The 22,706-nt window shown below is 35.0% G+C and overlaps 3 protein-coding genes across 3 annotated transcripts; 2 read left to right on the forward strand and 1 right to left on the reverse strand.

The window, feature by feature from the left end:
* The first annotated feature begins 4,869 nt into the window (after positions 1 to 4,869).
* LOC110725746 (probable methyltransferase PMT10) lies at positions 4,870 to 10,038 on the forward strand. The gene is made up of 9 exons (XM_021905214.1): positions 4,870 to 5,671; positions 6,927 to 7,076; positions 7,169 to 7,439; positions 7,778 to 7,888; positions 8,138 to 8,297; positions 8,537 to 8,794; positions 8,982 to 9,104; positions 9,307 to 9,384; positions 9,523 to 10,038. Exons 1-9 carry the CDS (start codon positions 5,126 to 5,128, stop codon positions 9,719 to 9,721), a joined length of 1,896 nt encoding a protein of 631 aa, XP_021760906.1. The 5' UTR covers positions 4,870 to 5,125; the 3' UTR covers positions 9,722 to 10,038.
* Positions 10,039 to 10,275: 237 nt separating this feature from the next.
* Positions 10,276 to 12,446, reverse strand: LOC110725747 (BTB/POZ domain-containing protein At4g08455-like). The gene is made up of 2 exons (XM_021905215.1): positions 11,971 to 12,446; positions 10,276 to 11,014 (listed from the first exon to the last, which is right to left on the reverse strand). The coding sequence occupies exons 1-2, from the start codon at positions 12,286 to 12,288 to the stop codon at positions 10,562 to 10,564; spliced, it is 771 nt and encodes a 256-aa protein (XP_021760907.1). The 5' UTR covers positions 12,289 to 12,446; the 3' UTR covers positions 10,276 to 10,561.
* Positions 12,447 to 13,413: 967 nt separating this feature from the next.
* On the forward strand, positions 13,414 to 21,713 carry LOC110725748 (PHD finger protein EHD3-like). The gene is made up of 6 exons (XM_021905216.1): positions 13,414 to 14,164; positions 17,204 to 17,449; positions 17,704 to 18,030; positions 19,255 to 19,344; positions 19,475 to 19,519; positions 20,349 to 21,713. Exons 1-6 carry the CDS (start codon positions 13,934 to 13,936, stop codon positions 21,240 to 21,242), a joined length of 1,833 nt encoding a protein of 610 aa, XP_021760908.1. The 5' UTR covers positions 13,414 to 13,933; the 3' UTR covers positions 21,243 to 21,713.
* Positions 21,714 to 22,706: the final 993 nt, after the last annotated feature.

The raw sequence follows: 22,706 nt of genomic DNA on the forward strand, positions 1-22,706 counted from the left end.
GATATTATGATGTAGAAATCATGTTTACATTGTTATTATGATATTCCTAGTATCATGTCTAGGGTAATTTTAATATTAAATATGATTGCTACGATGCTTCCTATGTTCTTCCTAATATTTATGATTGTTAGTATCATGTTAGAGTTAAAGATTTGATTTTTATTGCTTAGTGACATGTTAGGGTTTGTTATTAATTTTGTTAGTATCATGCCTAGGAACTTGCTATTATTATGCGTGCTTTAATATTAATATGAACATGATTATGATTATAATTGTTATAATTTATAATGATTATGAATATTGTTATTTTGATGATGATTGTTTCAATTATAATTATTATTCATGATATTGATTATTTATTATGTTGCTTGATATTATTTATATTTATTGCTTGATCACCTTTTATGCATGTTTAAAGGGAATTTGGTACTTGTAATCACGGTTAATAAGATATTTAATAATCTTGTTTAGGGTTAATTGTGATTATAATTCAAGTGATCGCCAATAATAGTTTATTTGTGCATTAAATTCAACCAACGTAGATTAAACAGGTTTAGGGTTAATCCTATTGATTGCATGTTAATCAGAAAGCGCAGATGAATACGATCAGAATAAAGTAGAGGCCTATTATTAGGGTAGGTTCAATCTCTTTTAGGTTGGATTTGTACCTTCATCCCCGAACCCTTATTTGGTTCTAGACCTTATGGAGTTGACAATCTTTTGGATCGTTAAGGGGTGTAACCTTCACCTCGTGAACGGTTTACAAGTTCCTACAAAACTTGTTGGCGACTCTTTTGCTCTATCTTCTTCCCTTTTGAACGCCACCGTACTTTAGTGTATGATCACAGTGGGGTTCAAGCTAGTGGGATTTTAAAGGCTTGAATTTATTCCCTACAGTGGCGATTGTAAATGATACGATTTCTCAAAATTATATAAATGTGTAAAAATAGTGTGGATATGTATTATTATGTTTTTCGTATCGATTTTATATGGGAAAATCATGGCGATTGTAAAAATGATACGACATCCTTAATTATTTCACAAACATACTTGCATATTGTAGCGAATGTACAATTGCTACGAAATAATCGCTACGAAAAGAGATTTTTCTTGTAGTGAACCACCCTCAAACCCCTCACAAAACCACCCTTAAACCCCTCACTCCCTCACGAAACCACATACCACTCAAGCCACCGCCGTCCCCGCCATGCGGCTCCGGCCAGTCAGCCCCCTACCACCCTCCCTCGATCCGACGCGTGACTGACCCCACTCCCCCTCCCCCAGAACCACCAATCCTCTCCCTCCCCCACGAAAATGGAAACACCGGCAACCCTTAACCCTCGAAAATCCTTTTCCCGACCCAATCCCAGCCCCTCCCCCGTCCACCGTCCCTTTTCCAATCGCTCCGACCTCCCCAACCCCAACCCCAATCCCGATCCCAGATTTTTCGATTTGTCGTGGGTTTTCGATTTTCCGAAAGGGGTTTTGGGGTGGGTTGGGGTTCCGGTAAGCGCGTCAGTGGAGGTGGTTTCGAGTTGGTGTGTCAGTGGCAGTGGTTTTGGGTCGGCAAATCAGTGGCGGTGGTTCTGGGCTCTTGGTTTTGGGTAGTGGTGGGGATGGTGGTGCTGAAAGGTGATGGTTTTTAAAAAAAAAAAAAAATTAATTTTACTTTTTTTTTTAAAATTGTTTTTGTTAATTTTGGACAAATTAAGTAGTGACACGTGTAAATTAAACCTAATTAAAAAAAAATTACCTCTTCATCCGGTTGCTGGTCACCTAGGACCATTTTAAGCGGATTGGGTATAAAGGTCGGATTATTTAAAAATAATCCAAAGGTGGGATTATTTTCAGCGGACGGGCAAAAGGTCGGATTATTCCGGGCAATTTTCCTTTTAAAAAAGAGCTTATTTAGTGGAATAAGCTCATTAAATAATTAAGGTTCCCACTAAACACCTTGAATCAGCTTATTTAATAGTCAGTAAGTTAATATTGGTCAAATAAGCTAATTTTGCTCAAATAAGTTAGTTAGTAGTTACCAAACACATGCGATATTTTTTCCTTATAGATTATCGTAAAGCTCAAAATTTACTAGTTTAGATAAGTAAAAATAAAATAAACTAAACAAGCCCTTACTCATTTCTCTGGTTCTAAACCTTGCTGGCTAACCTAAACCGAATCAACTTGTGCAAGATTTTCAATTTATATTGGCAATAAATTACGGAAGTACAGAGTATAGCTTGTAAAAAAAAAATGGGAAATTATACAATATAACCTGCTACTTTTAGAAATTCTACGATGTACATGTGCCCTTACTTTTTAAAACTTTTATATATATAGTAACCCGCAAGTTCATTTAGTGGCTATATAGTAACCTTGCCGTTATCCAAACAGTTAATAAATTTCGTTAGTGGGGCCCACTCTCCAATTTTTAATATTTTTAATTGATTTTTGCGCTTTGTAAAATGTTCCATTAAAGGTTTTAGGGGCTATTTAGGTCCTTAGGAATCCAAATTGAACTTAGATTTGCCAAAGAAACAAATTTAAATACCTCGTTTTACATATTAAAATGTAAACACGCAAATTGAGACATTTCTTAATACTAAATACGAAGTATTTACGTCTCATATTTGTCAAATCTGAGCTCAATTGAACCCTTTAGAGCCAATATAGCCCTTCAACTTTTAATGGAACATTTACTAAACAGTCTAACACGCAGATTGATTAAAAAAAAATTGAGAGTCAGCCCTACTAAAAGAATTTGTTAACGGTGGGATAAGGACAAGGATATTGTATAGTTTTTTTGGAGTAAGGATATTGTATAGTTAGTTACTATGAGGGTGTTTGTTTAGGGGGATAAAAGGGGTGGGACAAGAATAAAAAATAGGGATGGAAGGAATGTAGTGTCTGTTTAGAGGGATGGGCCGGGGATTATAAAGGGGTTAGGGATAGGGATTAAATCACCCACTTATCCCTCCATTTCTATAACTAAGGGGGAGTGGTATAAGGGGAAGGGATTAAAATGAGTTTTAAAAGACTAAATTACCCTTAATGAAATTGAAAAAGTAAGGAGAAGGATAGAAGTTAGTAAGAGTATTTTTTATAAATTTATTACTTATTCCTAATTTCTTTCTCTCCTACTTACCAAACATGGGATAAAGATTATTTATCCATGTCCCACTAATCAATCCCCTATCTTAATCCTCCCTTCTTATCCCTCTTATTCCCATCCTTCCAACCAAACGCCTCATAAATGAACTTGCGGGTTATTATATAGAAATTTCAAAAACTAAGGACACGGCATAGAATTTATAAAAATAGCGGGTTAAGGCCTTGTTCTTTTGAGCTTGTGGGCAGAGCAAAGCAGATTTCAGCAGAGCAAAGCAGAGCAGAGCAGAGCAGATTTCAGCAGAGCAGATTTCATTATTATTATTATTATTATTATTATTAAACATTAATTATTATTATTATTATTAAATATTAATTATTATTATTATTATTAAATATTAATTATTATTAGTATTTATTTATTATTATAATAATAATTATTATTAAACATTAATTATTATTATCATTATATTTATTATAATAATTATTATTATTAAATATTATTTAATTAGTATTATTATTAAAAATTAATAATTAGTATTATCTTTAAATATTAGTTATTATCTTAATATTAATTGTTATTATAAAAATCAATTATTGTAATTATAATTAATATTATTAGTTATAATGTATTATTATTACTATTAGTATAATTACTATTATTATTATTAAATATTATTTATTTATTATTATTATTATTAAATATTAGTAATTAATTATTATTATTATTTTTATTAAATATCAATATTTAAATATTGTTATTATTATTAAGTATTAATTATTATTATTATTAATAATTATTAAATATTATTTATTTATTTATTATTATTATTATATATTAATTATTATTATTAAATATTAAATATTTATTATTATTATTAAATTTTTATTATTATTATAATAATTCAATATTAAGTATTAATTTTAAGTAGAGCAGAGCAGAGCAGGGCAGGGCAGAACGAATTAGTCTTAAGTACTCCTGGAGTATGGTACTCCTTGGGTACCATACTATCTTGCTATACACATTATTATGTTAAAACCATGAGTTATTTTGGATTGAACCTTATATTATTTTGCTTAGACTATAATGTTATTTGCTTAAACATTGTACTGTGTTAGTATTTATTATATTAAATTAGTTTTTTGTTTTTTGTTTTTTTTTTTTTGTTTTTGTTAAAACATTGAATTGTGTTATTTTGGTTTAAAGCATATGACGATCTTTTTAATTATGATGTTATTTTGCTTAAACTTGGTGTTATTTTTTTAATATAGGTTTTTTTATATTTATTAAACATTGTATTATTTTGCCAAAAACTTGTATTATTTTGTTTAAACTTATTTTAGAGGAGGTAGCTAAATAAAAATAGAGAATAAAATCGAAAGAGATGAATATGGTCCGGTGAACATAGCATATAATGTTATGTAACAAAAAAGTTTTCAACCAAATAACATAGAGTTATATTATATTGAATAGCATAATGCACTAAATAGAGTAGCATTTGTATACAACAATCAAATTTCTGTAATAATATTATTGTAACTTGAAATACATATACATCATTGAGTAACATAATACACATTTTGAAATAACATGAAATAATAAAAACTTTGTATTTCGTAAGTACACAAGAATGAATATACGGAATAAAATATAATTAATTTTAAAATAACATATATACAAATTAAAATAATAAGAAGTTTACATCGAAATAACATAAAAGGTACACAACCTGGAGTACCTTGTGCATGGTACTCCAGGAGTACAAAAGAAATTGCGAAAACAGATTGAAGCAGAGCAGAGCAGATTTTAGCAAAGCAGAGCAAAACAGCTCAAAAACAGGGCCTAAGTGATAGATTTTTTTTATTTTTGTTTTTTATTTTTTATTTTTTTAAAAAAAAAACATGTTAACAAACTATAGTTAATCAGTTATGGACCCTACAATTAGGTATTCACCTGGACCCACCTACTAAATCTACTTCACCATCAACACCTGAAGGACAACGAAACCACTGTCCACTGATGATGACGAACACCTTCAACCCACCTCCATTGAAGGACCTTCTCAAATCTCCAACCTTCATCAAAATCACTCTTTTCTCTCTCCTCTCAATCTCCCTCTTCTTCCTCTTCTTCTCCTTCTCTTCCTCCCCCTTTCCCCTCAAAGCTCTCACTCCTTCACCACCATTGCCGCCATTTCCGTTGCTCGAGAGAACAGGCATTGTCGACGAAAATGGCGCCATGGTTGATACCTTCAATGTCGGGAAGATCAACCCTTTATCCTCCGATGAAATGCTTGCTAATATCACTCGGAAATTCGAGGAGAGAGAAAATGAGAAGAAGGAAATTAGGGTTAGGGTTTTGGAGAAGTATAAGGTGTGTAATGAGAGTATGAGGGAGTTTATTCCTTGTTTGGATAATGTTGATGTGATTCGTCGTTTGAATTCGACGGAAAGAGGGGAGAAATTTGAGCGGCATTGTCCTGAGATTGGGAAAGGTTTGGATTGTTTGGTTCCTGCTCCTCCGAAGTACCGGTCTCCGATTCCATGGCCTCAAAGCCGTGATGAGGTATGTTGAATTTATGATTTTCCTTAATGTTCTTTAATTTTGATTATGATGTTTGGGTGTTTGAGTGATCAATTTGGTTGCGAATGTAAACTAGCTTAGTTGGTTAAAGTCTATGCGGGAGGTACTCGGATTGTATCCCGTGATCCCTGTGTTATTCGCCGTCTAGGCTACATCACTGTCCTTAGTGGCTCCTGATACTCCAAAAGAAAAGAATGATCAATTTGAGTTTGTTGCTAGTCTAAACTCTTATAGTTTGTTGCATTGATGACGTTGTGTTTTGTCGAACTGAGGACGTATTTTAGAGCTGTTTGGGGAGGTGCTAAAATGAATTCATAACGATAAGCTAGCTAAAGTGTAGTATTTTATCCAATTTTCTGTCATCCAAAATTCGATAATCTGATGAGAATTATCAATTTAACTAAACATGTCCTTTAATTATATTTTACAAACTTGAATTATTTCAGTAACTAGCTCTGCGATTCTATGGTTCTACCAAACATTTCAGTAGTTCAAAGTGGTTCAGTGTGTATGTGTATCTGTTTCCTGCTTTCATATTATGCTATGTCACAGAATGCATATATTAGATTCCAGAGCCTTTGATGGCACCATTCGTTACAATGCCGTGTAATTGTTGCTGTCACATAATCTGTACTTTAAGTTTTATGTTGTTGGCTGCATTGCAGCCTTAGTAACATTATGCTTGACCCACATCAGTAAGATTAGGAAGGAGAATATAATAGAAGGTTTAGTCAATAGTTTGATGAGCCATTGAAAATTTGGAATACAAAATGATTGGAAGATGTTCTTTCGAGAGAATTTATCATTAAGCAAAACCATCTAAGGGAATCCCTTATTTTCTAATTTTCTCTTCTCCATTTTACATATGTCCAGTTACATCAACCCAACTTCCTTGTGTTCCCTTGTAAACACACTAGATACTCCTTTTTACAACAGTAGATTCTGAAATGGGTAGAGGCCAAAGCATACAAAGCATTACCAAGGGATACTATTATGTACTTGATGCATTCCCTTTTAACTTCAACGTGAAGGAGAGAGTGATAGAGGGATCCATGTGATAAGTAGATAGGGAGAACCATTAGCAGAGTAATGCAATGTTGCAAAATATTTGCAACTCCTCAAAAAGGAATACGTTGTGAATTTGCGATTAAAATAACAGAGGAAGTTCTTTTGTTTTATGTTTGCTTCTTTTTCTTGGCCTGAGGAATATCTTCCATCTAACATTACTCTAAAATAGGTATGGTTTGATAATATACCTCACACACGGCTGGTTGAAGATAAAGGAGGCCAGAATTGGATATTAATTAAGGGAGAGAAATTTGTGTTTCCTGGTGGTGGCACACAATTTATTCATGGTGCTGATCAATACTTGGACCAAATTTCAAAGGTTGAACGTTTTGTCAATACATAGTAAAGTTTTTACTTATCCATATGGAATTATCTGCTGTTGACCCCGTCTGGTGGGTGCTGGATTTGCAGATGATTCCTGACATAAAATTTGGCCATAATACCAGAGTTGTCTTGGATATTGGTTGTGGGGTGGCTAGTTTTGGTGCATTTTTGCTGCAGCGTAATGTTAGTACTCTTTCTATAGCTCCAAAAGATGTTCATGAGAACCAGATTCAATTTGCACTTGAGCGTGGTGTGCCAGCTATGGTATCAGTTTTTGCTACACACCGTCTGTTGTATCCAAGTCAAGCTTTTGATTTGATTCACTGTTCAAGGTGCAGAATAAATTGGACACGTGATGGTATTTTTTTTGTCATCTAAACTTTGTTTTTATTATTGAGATGACACTCTCTTAAGGCATATGAGATTTTTTTTTCTTTCAAAATCATTAAAGCTATGTGGCAATTATTTTATGCTCTCTGATTAGTTTCTAAATTTGGAATGTATAATTGTGAGATCTGTGACCATGACAGGCTGCCCTTGATGCTAAATAGGTTTACAGTTGTTTTTTATTTTGTATTGTGATGAACTGATAATTGGATGCCTGTAGTTGTGCAGTGCCTTTTTTTTTTTTTTTTTTTTTTTGTTTTTTTTGGTTTCCCCTCAATTTAAGTTTTAATCTGCACATTAATTTGGCAGATGGAATCTTGCTTCTTGAAGTTAATAGAATGTTGAGAGCTGGAGGATATTTTGCTTGGGCAGCACAGCCAGTCTATAAGCATGAAGTTAAATTGCAAGAACAGTGGAAAGGTACCTGTATTACGTAGTTGCACCTAGATGTCATGCCTCATAACTCATAAGTACCTCTCTTTATCTTATCTTAAAGTTGCACCCCCTCTCCTCTCTGCTGTTAAGGCTGAGTGTGGTTGAAAACTTGAAACCCTTTATTTTAAAACAAAATTTCAGTGAGGTCAATATTTGAGTTGTTAGTTGAGATTTCTTGAAGTCTGTACTTTTCAAGGTAAGAATGCCTTTGTTTTTTCCTTATCAAATCTACAGAAATGGAGAATCTTACATCGCGCATTTGCTGGGAACTGATAAAAAAGGAAGGTTATATTGCTATATGGAGGAAGCCTTTGAATAACAGCTGTTACCTGAGTCGTGAAGCTGGAGCACAACCTCCACTTTGTGACCCAAAAGATGATCCAGACAATGTTTGGTAACTTTGCTTTATTATTGACCCTCACATTTTTGCATATATGATGAAAGTGGAGGAGAAGCAACCTGTGACTTCTCCTGTGCCATATTATACAAACAAGGAGAGTTGTCCAGGATGCATGGAGCAAGATTTTGATTATTTAATCCTTTCTTCTGCTTTTCCACTGTTCACTGTCAATGTTATGTTATTCTACTTTGAGACTGCAACTACCTCAATAAATTCAACTCAAAAATTGACAGGTATGTAGGCCTGAAGGCCTGCATTACAAAGATACCTAATAATGGATCTGGAGCTAATGTGTCCACTTGGCCTGAGCGCCTACATCACCCCCCAGATAGACTGCAGACAATTCAGATGGATGCCTTCGCTGCCAGAAAGGAACTCATGAAGGCAGAGTCAAAATATTGGAAGGAAATTATACAAAGTTATATTAGTGCCTTTCGCTGGAGGGAGTTGAAGATACGGAATGTAATGGATATGAGGGCTGGTTTTGGAGGGTATATTTTCCTCTCTGTATTTCTTTTCTTTTCTATTGTTTTCTGAAAACTTCATAGCACTTTCTGATCTACAGAGTATTAAAACAGAGCTTAAAAATCACCAAATTTAATTCTGTTAACTTGCACATATAATTGCTGGATGGTGTAGTCTGCAGATTTTGCAACTTGTGTAATGTGTTTTTGATAGGTTTGCTGCTGCATTACACGAATTTGATCTTAATTGCTGGGTTATGAATGTGGTCCCAGTCAGTGGGTTCAATACCTTGCCAGTAATATATGATCGTGGTCTCCTTGGAGTTATGCATGACTGGTATGTTGCCTGAATTTTGATTTAACAAAGCTTATTATTGTAATCTAAATCTTCCAAGTCCTTTACTTTTAGCTACTTGAAATTTCATGGTTATATAATCAATGCTCATGTTGTCTATTATGTATTACTCCATCTTCTGATTGTCATTGCAACTTGATTATATCTGATTTATGTTTTTTGATGCTTGTGCTGTGCTTTTTAGGTGCGAGGCATTTGATACTTACCCAAGGACATATGACTTGCTGCATGCATCCGGTCTCTTTTCGATTGAGAGGAAAAGGTTAGAATTTTAGCAGAGCATGTGTTACTTACAAGGATTTTTGGCGTATTCTTTTACCCCTTTCTGGTAAATGTTGGTGAAGTCAGGAAAAACACACAGAATAATGGTTCTTGTTCCTTTTCTATTCCATTTGTGCAGATGCAATATATCCACCATCATGCTTGAAATGGATCGTATACTAAGACCAGATGGCAAAATTTATGTACGAGACTCAATCTCTGTTTTGGATGAGCTTCAAGAGCTTGCAGCTGCAATGAGCTGGGTATGCTTTCTTCATGACACAGGCGAGGGTCCTCATGCTAGTTGGAAGATCTTGAGATGCAGCAAGAAACGATAACCCCTTTTAGCTAATAATTGTTGAAACATCTTGCAACTTTTTCTCTCCTCAATTTATCACATAAATTGTTGTTAACGAGCTAGGGGTCAATATAGCATAGCTTAACCCCACTGTAGTATACCTGTATCATAGTTTTTATTTGAATAGGCATAATCGTATCATACTAATACTTTGAATTTTGAGATCACACCTCCAAAGATTGGAGCATAGAAAGATTACACTTACTGAACTGTAGCCTTAATCAAGGCAAAACAAATTCAGTACCTTGTAAACATTCAACCAAGAAAAGTTTGTTGTGTAGTTATGTTATTGATCTATAATGTTCAGCATTTAGACTATCAGCCTTTCTTTAACCCTTGATGCTTACTTTTATGCTCTTTTTCACAGTAATAAACTAATAACTAACCAAATAGACAGGAGTTGTCAAATTTACTCCCGAGATTGCGGTTGCATTTCTATTTTAGGTTGTTCCAAAATAACAAGTCATTTTCTTTATTTTAGCAAAATAAATTGAAACTCCTCGTATTACCCATAATGATGAAAAAAAAAAATCATGTGTAAGGTGGAAATGTATATTATTAAAAAGTGAATGCAAATTGTGATTTCTTTAAAAAGATAACAAAATGTGAGCTTCTATCAGGAGATTCATACATGATCTCAGAAATTTGCCAATGTTACTCACAAATTGAATTTGTAAACAATGGAAAGCAGGATACAAATCCTACTGCTTAATAGCCTTATGTGCACTACCTAGTCATAATCCAAACTTTCCTACACAAATTACATAGACAATTAATCCATATCCACATCGCCAACAAGTCATTATCAACTAAAACATGATCAATCGCTTCTAGCAGCAGTGTTAGTTTGTTTCGATAGGTAAGCCTCGTATATTTCCACCACAAGCCTTGGATCCTTCTCAACAAGATGAGTGTATTCTTCTGATTTGGTCAAGTTGTCCATGTCCTCAATGATCATGGACAAAGCAGACTGAAGCAAGTGATTAGCATTATGCTGATGAGCAAAACTGTAGCTTGCAACTGAATTGTCCCCATTCAGTTTGGACACTAAGAACTTCTCGCAGTACATCTTCAAATGTTTTACTTCATATTTCTCAGCTAGAACTAAGAGATCACATGCTAATTGCTCATCAAGACATGCTTCAGCAGTGTACAAATAGTTGACAAAAGCTCGCAGGGCATCATAGGACACATCACTGATGCTGATGGTGCCACTACGACTCTCCTCCATTTCAATCTCAAGCATAGCTTTGAACACTGGGGATCGACTTGCCTGGATAACCATTAATGAGAAAAACAAAAAGAGAGGTCAGATCAGTTGGAAGTATCGATATCAACTTTCATTCCTTGATTGACAAAATGATATGTATTCGCAAAATCCAAAACACTGCTAAAGTAACAATTATTGTTTTGGCCAGCCATTGACATCAATAATCCCGACTTCATGTTACAGTAACTTCAGCAGATTGACAAACGGTACCAATGGTAACCCAGGGCTCAGAGGGTGATAAAATTTTAGTTGGTAAACAAGGTTTACCAGCAAGGCAGAAATCGAAGGGAGGAAAATCAAACAAAAAACATCTGAACAGGCAATGTAGTGTGTAATCCCTGAAACCCATAATAACTTAGGGTGAGTTCTCTTCAATCAAATTTCACATTTTCACTTGTATAAACTTATTAGTAAACTTAACTGAACTTATTGGCCTTAAACTGTGCTCATTGTCGATATGAATTGAACTTACGGAGCCCTTATTATCCTTGAACTGACTTATTTGAGCTTATCAGCCGTGAACTTTAACTTATCAATGAATTCTTCTCAAATTTAAGCAAAGTAATGCTTTATATACTACCACCACAACTTTCACAAAATTGACTCAAAAGTTCAGATGTAATTGAGATTAATAACATTAGAAACCCTAAAAATAACAGTACAGCAACAATAACAGTGACAGTATTAGAACTTATAAACCCTTAAATTGCCAAAATCTCAAACCTCCCAAAACCCCATTAAAACAAGATCTTTACAAAGCCATAATTGAACACTTAAAAAGCTAAAATTGCCTAAACTAACAGCTTCAATCTAATATTAACAATCAAACACAAACAAATTACAAAATGAACAAAAGTGAATTCCAAACTCATTGAGGCAAAACATCAAACAGTTGGTAGGCAATTGAGCAAATCACCAAAAACAACAAAATTCCCAAAAACAAGCAAATGGGTACTAACCAAAACAGCTTTATGAGCAAGAAGAGAAACTGGGTTTGAGTGAAATTCATCAGAGGCGACCAAAACAACGTCAGAGAAGCCAACGGAGGAAGATCGTTTGTGGGAGTCGAGAGGAGAAGAGCCTAAGCGAAGGAAAGCAACTTTAGCCTTGAGATCTTCAATCTCACTCTTGAGCTCTTCTTCCGTTTCGCTGGCTTCTTCGTAGCACTCTTTGCAGGTTCCTGCGTCTGTTGAGCAGTATTCTTCTCTGCACGACAGGCATCGCAATGAAAGCTGCTTCCTTGATCCTGGTGCCCTGTTCATTCTGTCGTCCTCCATACTACTACAGTCTGTGTGTTTCTCTCTTCAAAGTGTCCTACTATCCTATGATCCTATCTGTCCGTGTGGAGGGCTCCCGAGTATGATTGAATAAGGGTATTTTGGAGAAAAACCCCGTGGGAGCGAGTTGAAGAGTGTCGGAGTGGTGCGTTTGATATTATGATTTGCGGATTAGGTACTTAAAATATGTTTGCAATGAATGTGTCGTGTCTGGCGAATTGGTTGTTATGGAAATGCTAAGTTTTGAGATGATTATAAGTAAGTTTTGCTGTTTTGATAATTGTTATTTGAATGTGTAGGGCAAATAAGCGTGAGACAATGTCCCTATTGACAATCATATATTCCTATGTACGGGAGTGATTAAGAAACATGATAGTCGCATATACATATTATGGTCAATTGCCAATTAGCCACTTCGATAATCGGTGATTTTTGCATGCAAGCAAAGGTTATAAGGCTCACAACAATTTGTGACAACTAAAACTTGCCGAACTTAGTTAGGGCACATGAATACTGTTCTAAATCGACTGTGTTGTATGTAGCATGGTATCCTAGTTAATTTTTACAGCGTCTCTTTTTTTTAGCTGTTTTGGATATTTCCAAACCTAGCCTTCGTCAATCACACTAAAGCAGAGCACCCAACATGTTTTGGATATGTTGGTGGTTGTCCCATACATGTAAAAGATACTCTTAATTTTTAACTTCTATCACCTGATAAGTATTTAGAACTTTAAACAAGTTGGATTGAATCCACAAATGATTTTTACAAAATCAATTCGACATCTAAAGTAATAAATCACTAATCTAAAAAGTGAACAAATTAGCAAATATGGTATAAGGAGCAGGAGTATTAGCTTCACACTCATTATCTTTTTATCCTTATCCTATCTCTCATAACAAAAGCCGTTAAATAATAAAGTCACTAAACCACAAATAAAGTACAACAAAGCTATTACGACAAGTTAAACTCACGAGTAAACGTATTACCATAAATAAATGTAGAATTATTTTGATGTACTGTAATAATTTACTTTCTCCTTAGGATTCAATCAATTCATAAATAGCCCTAGGGCCTAGCCAAGCGGAAAAGTACATATACCATAATCTTGACTCCCTTCTCTTCACTTTCGTCACTAGCCAGTAGCCACCTTTCCCAAATCAATTAATAAAATCACACAAAATTAAACACCCCAAATCCCTCCAAAAATAGTATTAGCACCAAAGAATTTGAAGCGCTCTATAATTTTTCACAACACATTTTAAAATTCAAATACCAAAAGATAAGCCAAACCACCCTCTCTCTCTCTCTTATTTCTCTCTCCTCAATTCAGCGGCACCACCACCTTCTCTACCGCCTCTTTCTAGGGTTCCGTCGCCGATTTCCACTTTCTAGGGTTTCTACTTCACTTCTTCTACTCTGCAATTCCGAATTGCTTCTTTCTGGGATTGTTCTGTGAATCGATTGATTTTTCAATGTTTGAATTAAGTGGGTTTAGAGATTGTTCAAGGGGTTATGTCGCAAGATCTTGGTGAGTTTTGGGGAGGTTTTTGATTTTTGTTTGGTTGTGGAGTGTTTTTGAAGTTGGTGGGATTGAATTGAATTTGGGGTTGTTGTAAACCCTAAATTTGTGGCGGTTTTGAAGATATGGTGATTGAAACGAATGGTAATGGGAATGGTAGTGTTCATGGTAATAGTAATGGTAGTAATAAGGTGAATGGTTTTTTGCATGGTTGTTCAAGTAGTAGTGGTGGTAGTGGAGAAGGGAGTTCGCTTCGGACTTACAAGCGTCGAAAATGTGGGGCGTCGAATTCGAATTGCAAGGTTGTTGATTTGGAGAAGATCCCTTGTGCTACTTCTGCTCAATTGGATGATAAGGTTCTTTTTTTTTTCTTACCCATTGATTTATGTTCTTGTATTGGCATTAAGCTGTTTTCGTGTTTCGATGAGATTTGATTGATTTGCGCTGTTTGAATGATGTGGTTAAATTTGCCGAATTGAGTAATGTGTTATTCTTCAGCTAATTAGAATGAGTTCATTGACTTTGAAATTGTGTCCAGTGAATGCTAAACCATTTAGGTGTCATTAAAATGTCTTGGTTTTACTTCTCTAAAAAGGTTTTTCTTTAATCGGGATTTCGTGCAAATCAAGCTGGGTTGACATGTATGCCGGATTTGTAATGTTTTTTGAATCGTAGAGCTTGGATGGAAGTTGGTCTTGTAATTGAGTGGGATGAAAACACCAATTTGTACTAGGTATGCGAGTGGAGCTTTATATAGACCTGTCATCGGCTGTATGCGCTTTTGTTGTTATAAATTTTCCTTTGAGAATAGGGTTTGGAGGTTATGTACTTATGTGTGATATTATGTTTACAAGTCAAGTTATTGACTTGTGCCAATGCCACTTAAAATTATGTTGTTTAAACCCTGTGGAAAGCATGTCATAGAAAAACTTTCTTAGTACTTGAAGCCATCCATAAAATTGTTGTTATCCAACGCTTATTGTTTATAGAGCAGAAAAAAAAAGGTTGGCATGTACTTGACTACTTGAGCAATAATGGGAATTCAACAGGGTCCTGTTCTAGCATTGATAATAGCAAAGAGTGTCAGGCTGAGAAAACTTTGTTGTGCCAAAACTTTTGAGGACCCTGATCCCTGGACAAGAATTAGCATGATGCCAAGGACACCAGCTTATCTGCTGCAATTGAGCAGCTTAGCTCCTAGAATCTGCTCTGTCAAATTTGTGTCTCTTGCATAGTTTTTCAGATGTAATGTTAGGATAGAAGCATTCTTTAGTTCAGAATACTAATTTTCTTTATCCTAGTCTTAGTTTTAAAAGGAATGAGATGTAAGGCAGAGGACACACCTTTCTTAGGCGAGGCAGGGAGGCACACCTTAAGTGTAGAAAAGCTTAAAAATCTTCTCTAGAGGATATGGTTGATTGGTTTTAGCTCCTATCTAATGTGTTTGTCAGTAGTTTGGCTACTAAACGGCCAAACCAGCAGATTAAAGACTTCTAACTTTCATACATGTTCTATAAGGACTTAATAATTTCTTTATTTGAAGTGTTATGCTTGGAAGGACCTTTAATTACTGTCAGTGTGGAGGCCTGAAGTTGACCTCCGGCAGCTTCTTTAGCTGGAAGATGGAATGTGATTTGGCATCTGGGATAAAATTTTAATATGTTAGAATTTCCGGTTGTTTATGAAGAATATACTTTTAATTGCATTTTGGCTATAGCAATTGTTTTTCTTGATTTATACTCCCTCTGTGCCCCCCCCCCCCACTCTTTATTTGCACCATGGACCCACTTTTTGTGAGAGATGTTGGGTCAAATGGTGCAATCCTGCAAAAAATAAGGGATAGAGGGAGTAGGAGATTTTGACACTGGGATCTGAAATTTTGATTCCTTCATTGAGGATATCTTATAAATTGATCTAATCACTGGTAAATCTTGGTTTGTTTTACTGTTGAGTTTCTTCATAAGAATGGACGTAGTACATTGTCTGATCACAATCTTTAAAGTATATGGGATAAGAGTTGACTGTGTCGGATGGCGTTTTGACAAGTGATAATTGTTTTTTCTTACTTGTTAAACCCTCATTGCAAAAAGTGACAATATGTAGAATGAGAAAGTGTTAGTTTAGTGGACATAAGATTGAAATGGAGGGGAGAAGAAAGTTAATGACGATGGACAAAAAAAAGAAGTGGTTTAACCCTCAAAGAAGCAAGGGAGGGGAAAGGTAGTGATGCAAGAAGTCTAGAACAACAGGGGTGGTAATAATACTTTTTTGAGATAAGTATTGAAAGAAAATTGGAAAACTAAAGCTGCTATAAGATTTTTTTTTACCTGTTGTAGAAATAGATGAGAGAGATGAGGTAAGTGAGCTATTAGAGTAAGGAAAAAACATGGCACATATACATTTAAAATAAAATAAGGGATGAATCTAAAGAAACAGATAATAATGAATCATGAAGTTCAAAAGATATGACCCATGAGAAGATTAAAAATGATTTGGTGTGGAAGCACCAAAGACATTGATAGGAGAGGACCTGGAAGATAGAACAAAATATGCAGGGATAAATAATATTTTTCCTTGAGAGAATTAATAAGAGAAGGGTAGGTGACAAGTAGAGATGTAAGGATGCGGTTGTCCCCAAGAATGGAAAGGATAAGTTTATCTAGTTATTAATGAGTAATTCCCCCCGCCCGCATGAGAATGGAGAAATGGCAACATATTGCCCACTTTGTAATTTGTATCTCTAAGTTGTGCCTACTCCTTTGTACAAAGATTGGAATGTAGGAAGTCCAATCCTGATTTTAAATTGTGACTGCAGGAGTAGTAATCTAATTCATGCAAACATTTTCCTCTTGTTTTTTGTTTTATTATTGGTAATCGTTGAGGCATGAGAGCATGAGGTTATATGACAACATGGCATGAGAAGCTACCGAAAAGAAATCTACAAGAAGTCTCGTCAAAGTGTACATATATTTTTGTGTGGGGAAGCAATGTATTTAGAAGTAACATTTTAAAAGGGGCAAATGTTTTTAGCCAGAGTCTGGTCATTGATACTCCTTCGCGTTTCTGTGCTATGTTTTTTCTGTTGATGGGCCCATTCAAGGATTGACTTGTACTTCTAGTAGTGGTTATTTTCAGCAATTTTACATTTCCCATCATCACATGTATAGCTATTGTGAATTGAGCTCAGCCTTTTCATTTGGTCATTTATTGACATTAATGAATTTATTGCTTTTAAAACTTAGTCCATGTCTCTTACTACTATGTATTTTCCTTACCTGGTGTGCTGATGGTAAACGAATTAGTGGACATAGTTGAATCTATTGCTGGTATAACTAAGTCAATATGCTTCTTACTACTATGTATTTATTTATTTATTTTAATCTTGTTCTCTGCAGATGGTAAAAGAATTAGTGGACATAGATTTACAAAAAAAATCTTGTGCTCAAGTGTGTGACCCCAAGATAAACTGTCAATCTATTCTGAATGGTTCAGATGGTTGTTCTTATCAACATTGGAGAAATGCTTTGGAAAATATCTGTCAATCACTCTGTCCCACTGAGGGTGGAGGTGGTGGAATATCAAACTGCATCAGAGAGGCACTTCTTAGTAATCCTGGAAGTAGTCATGCAAACATTGCCAAGGTATGTTGCCAAACTCCATTTTCTTTCCTCAGGTTGCTTGTTTGCATTTCTAGCTTTGTCTTTTTATTCACTTTTAGCTCATGCCTGTATACATTTAAGCTCCTTCAACGTTCTCTAGGAAGGTGTCTGATGATAATCATAGGGTAAATAGTAGGTTGTGGTTTACCACTCTGGGTAGTTGGCATTGCTTATATAGTTTATTGTTACATGTTACTATTTTATCACCTCAAGTTCTCCTTTTTTTCTTTATGCAGGAAACAGTTGACCATCGTGATAGCCATGCCCATTTACCGAGAGCTGGGCAATCTAATGGAGCTTCAACTGAAGCTAAAGGATTTTCATCTGTGATATCTAATGGAGTTTCAAGTGATAGCGATCAAGTAAATGTGACTAGGCAGTGTGAACGTGCTTTCCTCAGACTTGTGATGTCAGGAAAGTTTGCTTCACTGTGCAAGATGCTTACTGAAAATCTTCATGGGCTGAAAATTGAAAAAGTTTTGGACTTTAGTCTTATTAATTCAAGGATAAAAGAAGGTGCATATGAACAAACACCTATGCTGTTCTCGTCAGATATCCAGCAGGTACTTTATTCTGCCAGTTTTCTTCTAGATTCTGTGACAGTGGTTTTTGCTTTGGTTTCATTGTAGAAAGCAAGCCTTGAATTTAATTTTAACAGTGATGAACTCATTAGTCTAGAGAAACAAGCCCACCCTCGTTATTTATATCTACACTATGAAACGACGTGTTCTTTATACACCTGAATGTCTATCGAAGTTCACAAATTACGTGATTAGTCATCATAAAGAAAGCTATGTGTTGGTAACTTTTTCCTTTGAAAACTAATGACTGAAACTAACTCTTTATTCCCTGCCACTCATTTCATATGATACCCTATTTTCAAATCATCTATATAAAGAAAACATTAATTCAAATGAACACACACCTTTGTTTTGCTGTTTTCCAATATTGGAGAAACAAGGTTTTTTTTTACAAGTTTCTTAAATAATTGTTAAATGCATACAGCTAGTTGATATTTTCTGACAATTCTTTCGTCTTTTTTATGCATAAGCAGAATGGTTTTGCAGTTTTTATGGCTTAATATTTTCATGTAGAGAAAAGCAAAGTTAAAAAAAATAAAATAAAGGCTGCAGTGGGAGATAGCTAAAAGGGGAGGGTTGCAGTTTAATTTTGAAGGGAGATATTACCAGTGGGATAGATAGAAAGTAAAAATGAGCAAAATAAAGTAGACAGCTTTTTAATTTATCTTTCAACCCCAATTATTTCATTTATGGGAGGAGTGTAAAGTGGAACAAATTACACCATCTTTTCCAATCACTTTCTATCCTATCAAATTCCATAAAATGTTCAGTACTGAATACTGAAAGGCCACTTGATTCCTTCTCTGTTGTTTTTATTTAATTTTTTTTTTTTTTACCATTGTCTGCCAACCAACTCTAAAGAAAATTTAGAGAACAGAATAGGATTGCTTAATCTGTATACCAGATAGCAAAAGGAATTGTTTAGATTTCTGCTTGAGGTCTGACCATGATTTAAGACTCTTTGACCTTTAAATATGTTGCTTTGCTATTCAATTAAATGTTTCATGTGTATGTACGAAACCACTACTTATAATAATTTGCGAAATATGAGTTTTCAGTGTGTTTTTGCTATCTTATTTGCATTGGTCAAAGAAAATGGCAAGTTAAGTATCGAGGATTTGAGGATGACATAAGTCTGGCTTAATTGTTAAATTTGTTTTGATTATATGCAAAAATGTCACTATTCCATCTCTCACTTGTCCGCAGATATGGAGAAAGCTTCGGACAATTGGCAATGAAATGGTTTCCCTTTCAAATAATATGTCAGAGCTGTCAAGAGCCTGCTGTCGTGACCTGGTGAGAGCTTATGTCTTAATTTGGGATTATTTCTATACCTGGCATAAATCTTTGCTACTCTTCACAGTCCACTGTTTGATATTTATTGCATCAATCATGCATCCTTATTCAAATAATAATATTTTGACAGGGAGGAGCTGCTGTACTTGATAACTCAAGTTACAAAGGACAAGAGGTAAATAATTTATTCAACTTCTGCACTTGTTGGTGTATCTGTTAGAGCTTAAACGTTGACTGCTATATCTGTTGAGTGGATCTAGTTTTTAACCATTTTGGCATTTCTTGAGTATTAATGATCAATGTTATTTAGAGATGAACCTGTTAGACTGAGGTAGTCCTACAAAGGCACTTGTTTAGCTGAAAGAGTTAAAGTTTGGGGTTCATTTGATCTTTGTTTTAAATAAATGTTGTCTAAATGGGCATAAAACTAAACAGGAAATTTTGTGGGGAACTATCAAATAATGCTGAGTTATGGAAATAACCACCTTTTTTTTTAGCAATGCTACCAACTCAATGGTTATCTTAAGGCGAAAAACATAATCATTTTATTGCCACCTCCACCAATATTGTAACCTCCTTGGCTCCTTCTAAACTGCATCTGTGCTGTCTAATCAACTTGAAAACGTGTTTGTTAATGATTCAATGTATAGAATAACTTATGTTATATACTGACAAAATCTTTGAAGATGAGAGTACATTTATCTAAATTAATGTGAAGGAAAACCACCTGTACTTAAAAAAAAAGGTCAAATTAACATCATAAGACAAATTATTCACATGTTTAGTGGAAGTATGTTACATTTCAAATGTCTTCTAATCGTGGTGACAAACTGACTCTTACATTTCAAATGAGCTTCAAGTTTTTGTGATTGGTAGATTGTTTAGCCATTGTCAACGAAAAGTAATTTTGAGAGGCTTTATTAGACATTGCTTCAAAAAAATAGTGTTTATTGGTCAATCCTTTAGTCTTTTGCATACACCTAAGCACTACTTAATGTGAACAGTTAAATGGCCGGGATTATGATGTGCAAATCAAGCAGGAGGAGTTAGATGCTTCTGTGTTTTGTACATGTAGACAGTGTGGAGAGAGGTCAGATGGAAGAGATTGCCTTGTGTGTGATTCATGTGAAGCAATGTTCCATGTTTCCTGTATCAAGCCTGCTGTGAAGGAAATTCCACACAAAAGTTGGTATTGTGCCAATTGCACTGCTAGTGGTATGGCATCTCCTCATGAAGATTGTGTTGTTTGTGAGAGATTAATTGCTAATTCTGGTATCAGTGGACTTGATGCCATTCCATTGTCTGAAGAAGCACTGGATGATGTTAAAGAAAGTTCAGATGATATCATAGGAACTGGACCTCAAGTGTTCAAAGGAAACAAACGATTGCCTTGTAAAATATGTGGAAGCATACTAAATAATGGTGAAGAGTTCCGTGTGTGTGAACATAGTGGTTGCGAATACAAGTACTATCATACAAGGTGCTTGACAAACAAAGAGTTAAAAACGTATGGTCCTCGTTGGTATTGCCCTTCTTGTCTATGTAGGGTTTGTCTTGTTGACAAGGATGATGATAATATTGTGATGTGTGATGGATGTGATCATGGCTACCATATCTATTGTATGGATCCTCCGCGTACATCAATTCCCAGGGGCAAGTGGTTTTGCCCAAAATGTGATGTAGGGATAAAGGCAGTACGCAAAGTCAAAAAGTTGTATGAGGATCTAGAACGGAAACAATTGAAAGATGAAGGGAAAAGGGTTACTGACGATTCCTCTAAGAAATCCAAACTGAAATTTGAGGATCCAGCGGGTGGATCTGGAGGAATGGATATGCTTTTATCAGCTGCTAGAACACTTAATGATGAAGAATCTACTGTGCAAGAGGGATTGAGTTAAACTATGAAAGATGTCAAAGGCATGAGGATAATTTTTCTTTTTTTTTTTTTTTTGTATTCATGTTGTAATTTAGGGGCTTAAATGCAAAAGTGGCCATTTCCTGTGCTTGCACACTTTTGGCGAGCTGTCTTCGCTATTGTGAGATAAGACTGCAAGTTAGCTGATTTTAAGATCTGTCATGGCTTTGCTTCAAGGGTTGTATATTTTTGACTGGTAGCTTGTAGAAGACTCTCTAATACTTTGGCCATTGGATGAAATGAGATGGATCTAGTGGCTTTAGTGTGAGATTAATGTAGGTGATCTAACTGTCATTTTTTTGTAATTTGTATCACACCATTTCCATGTATTGAAACATTTAGATGATAGGTTTTTTTTCCGACATCTAGCTAAAAGCTGTTGTAAGAAGAGATTGTGACACCTTTTTCTGTAATCAAATGGTAAATCTGTTAATTTTTTACTGCTATTTTCCAAGTAATGGTTTTCTGTTGTTCAAGTTTGATTCCAAAGAAACATGTATCTTCCTGCATATTAGTCATAATGCAATACAAAGTAAGTTCTCAGGAAGGTATGTGAACTGGATAGTTTTGCGTGTAAGAGATGAAGCTGTTTTCTGATTAAGGGAAACAGCACCTTGGTAGAGAAGACCCTAAAAGAAAAGAAAGGACTGGATGCCAAGAAATCTGTTAAGAGTCGCTGAATTTTAAGACATGTACAAGGTTTCTCTTTGGCCTGCAATCTGTACTCTTTGCCAGGAGGCATAGACCCTGATTTTCTACTGATGTTTGATATTCCCTTTGTCCCTTTTTGTTTGCCCCAAATTTCTTTTTAAGCCGTCTCTTAAAGATTGATCCATGCTATTAATGTGACTTGGGACCAACACTTAGTATCACAACAATACTTTAGGTCCCACCACTTTTCTCTTCATCAATTCCACTCAACCAAAATCTAATAAAGTGAAATATTTCTATGGCCAAACAATTGGGGATATAAGGAGTACTTATATATTGTAAGCTAATGCAATTTCATCCTCAACCATGTGTTTTTTTCATATTTTTCATCCTCCACTACCATTTGAGAGGTATGATAAGTATGGATGATTAAGAAATAGAGATACTTGTTGTAGGACAAGTATTACCATAGACATTGAGATGATGCATAAGCTGATACCCGTGATAGGACAAGTATTACCATAGACATTGAAACGAGGCATAGGTTGGGGCCTAAGTGTGAGTAAATATTGAATTATTTGTATATTATGAATTTCTTTTGTATGGTATGACACCCTATCTGAATAACTGATCATAAGTAATTAGATATGATCTATGCCAATGAAGTGATTTTCCCATCAGACAATATTACTGATAGATTGGTTAACTTGTTAAGACTTCTTGGATTCATTTAAATTGAGAACATCAAATCTGTAAGAACAGGAATGATGCTTTGTAACAAGCAGTCAGTTCAGCA

Source organism: Chenopodium quinoa, unplaced genomic scaffold (genome assembly GCF_001683475.1).
Source record: "Chenopodium quinoa cultivar QQ74 unplaced genomic scaffold, ASM168347v1, whole genome shotgun sequence".
NCBI lineage: Eukaryota > Viridiplantae > Streptophyta > Magnoliopsida > Caryophyllales > Amaranthaceae > Chenopodium > Chenopodium quinoa.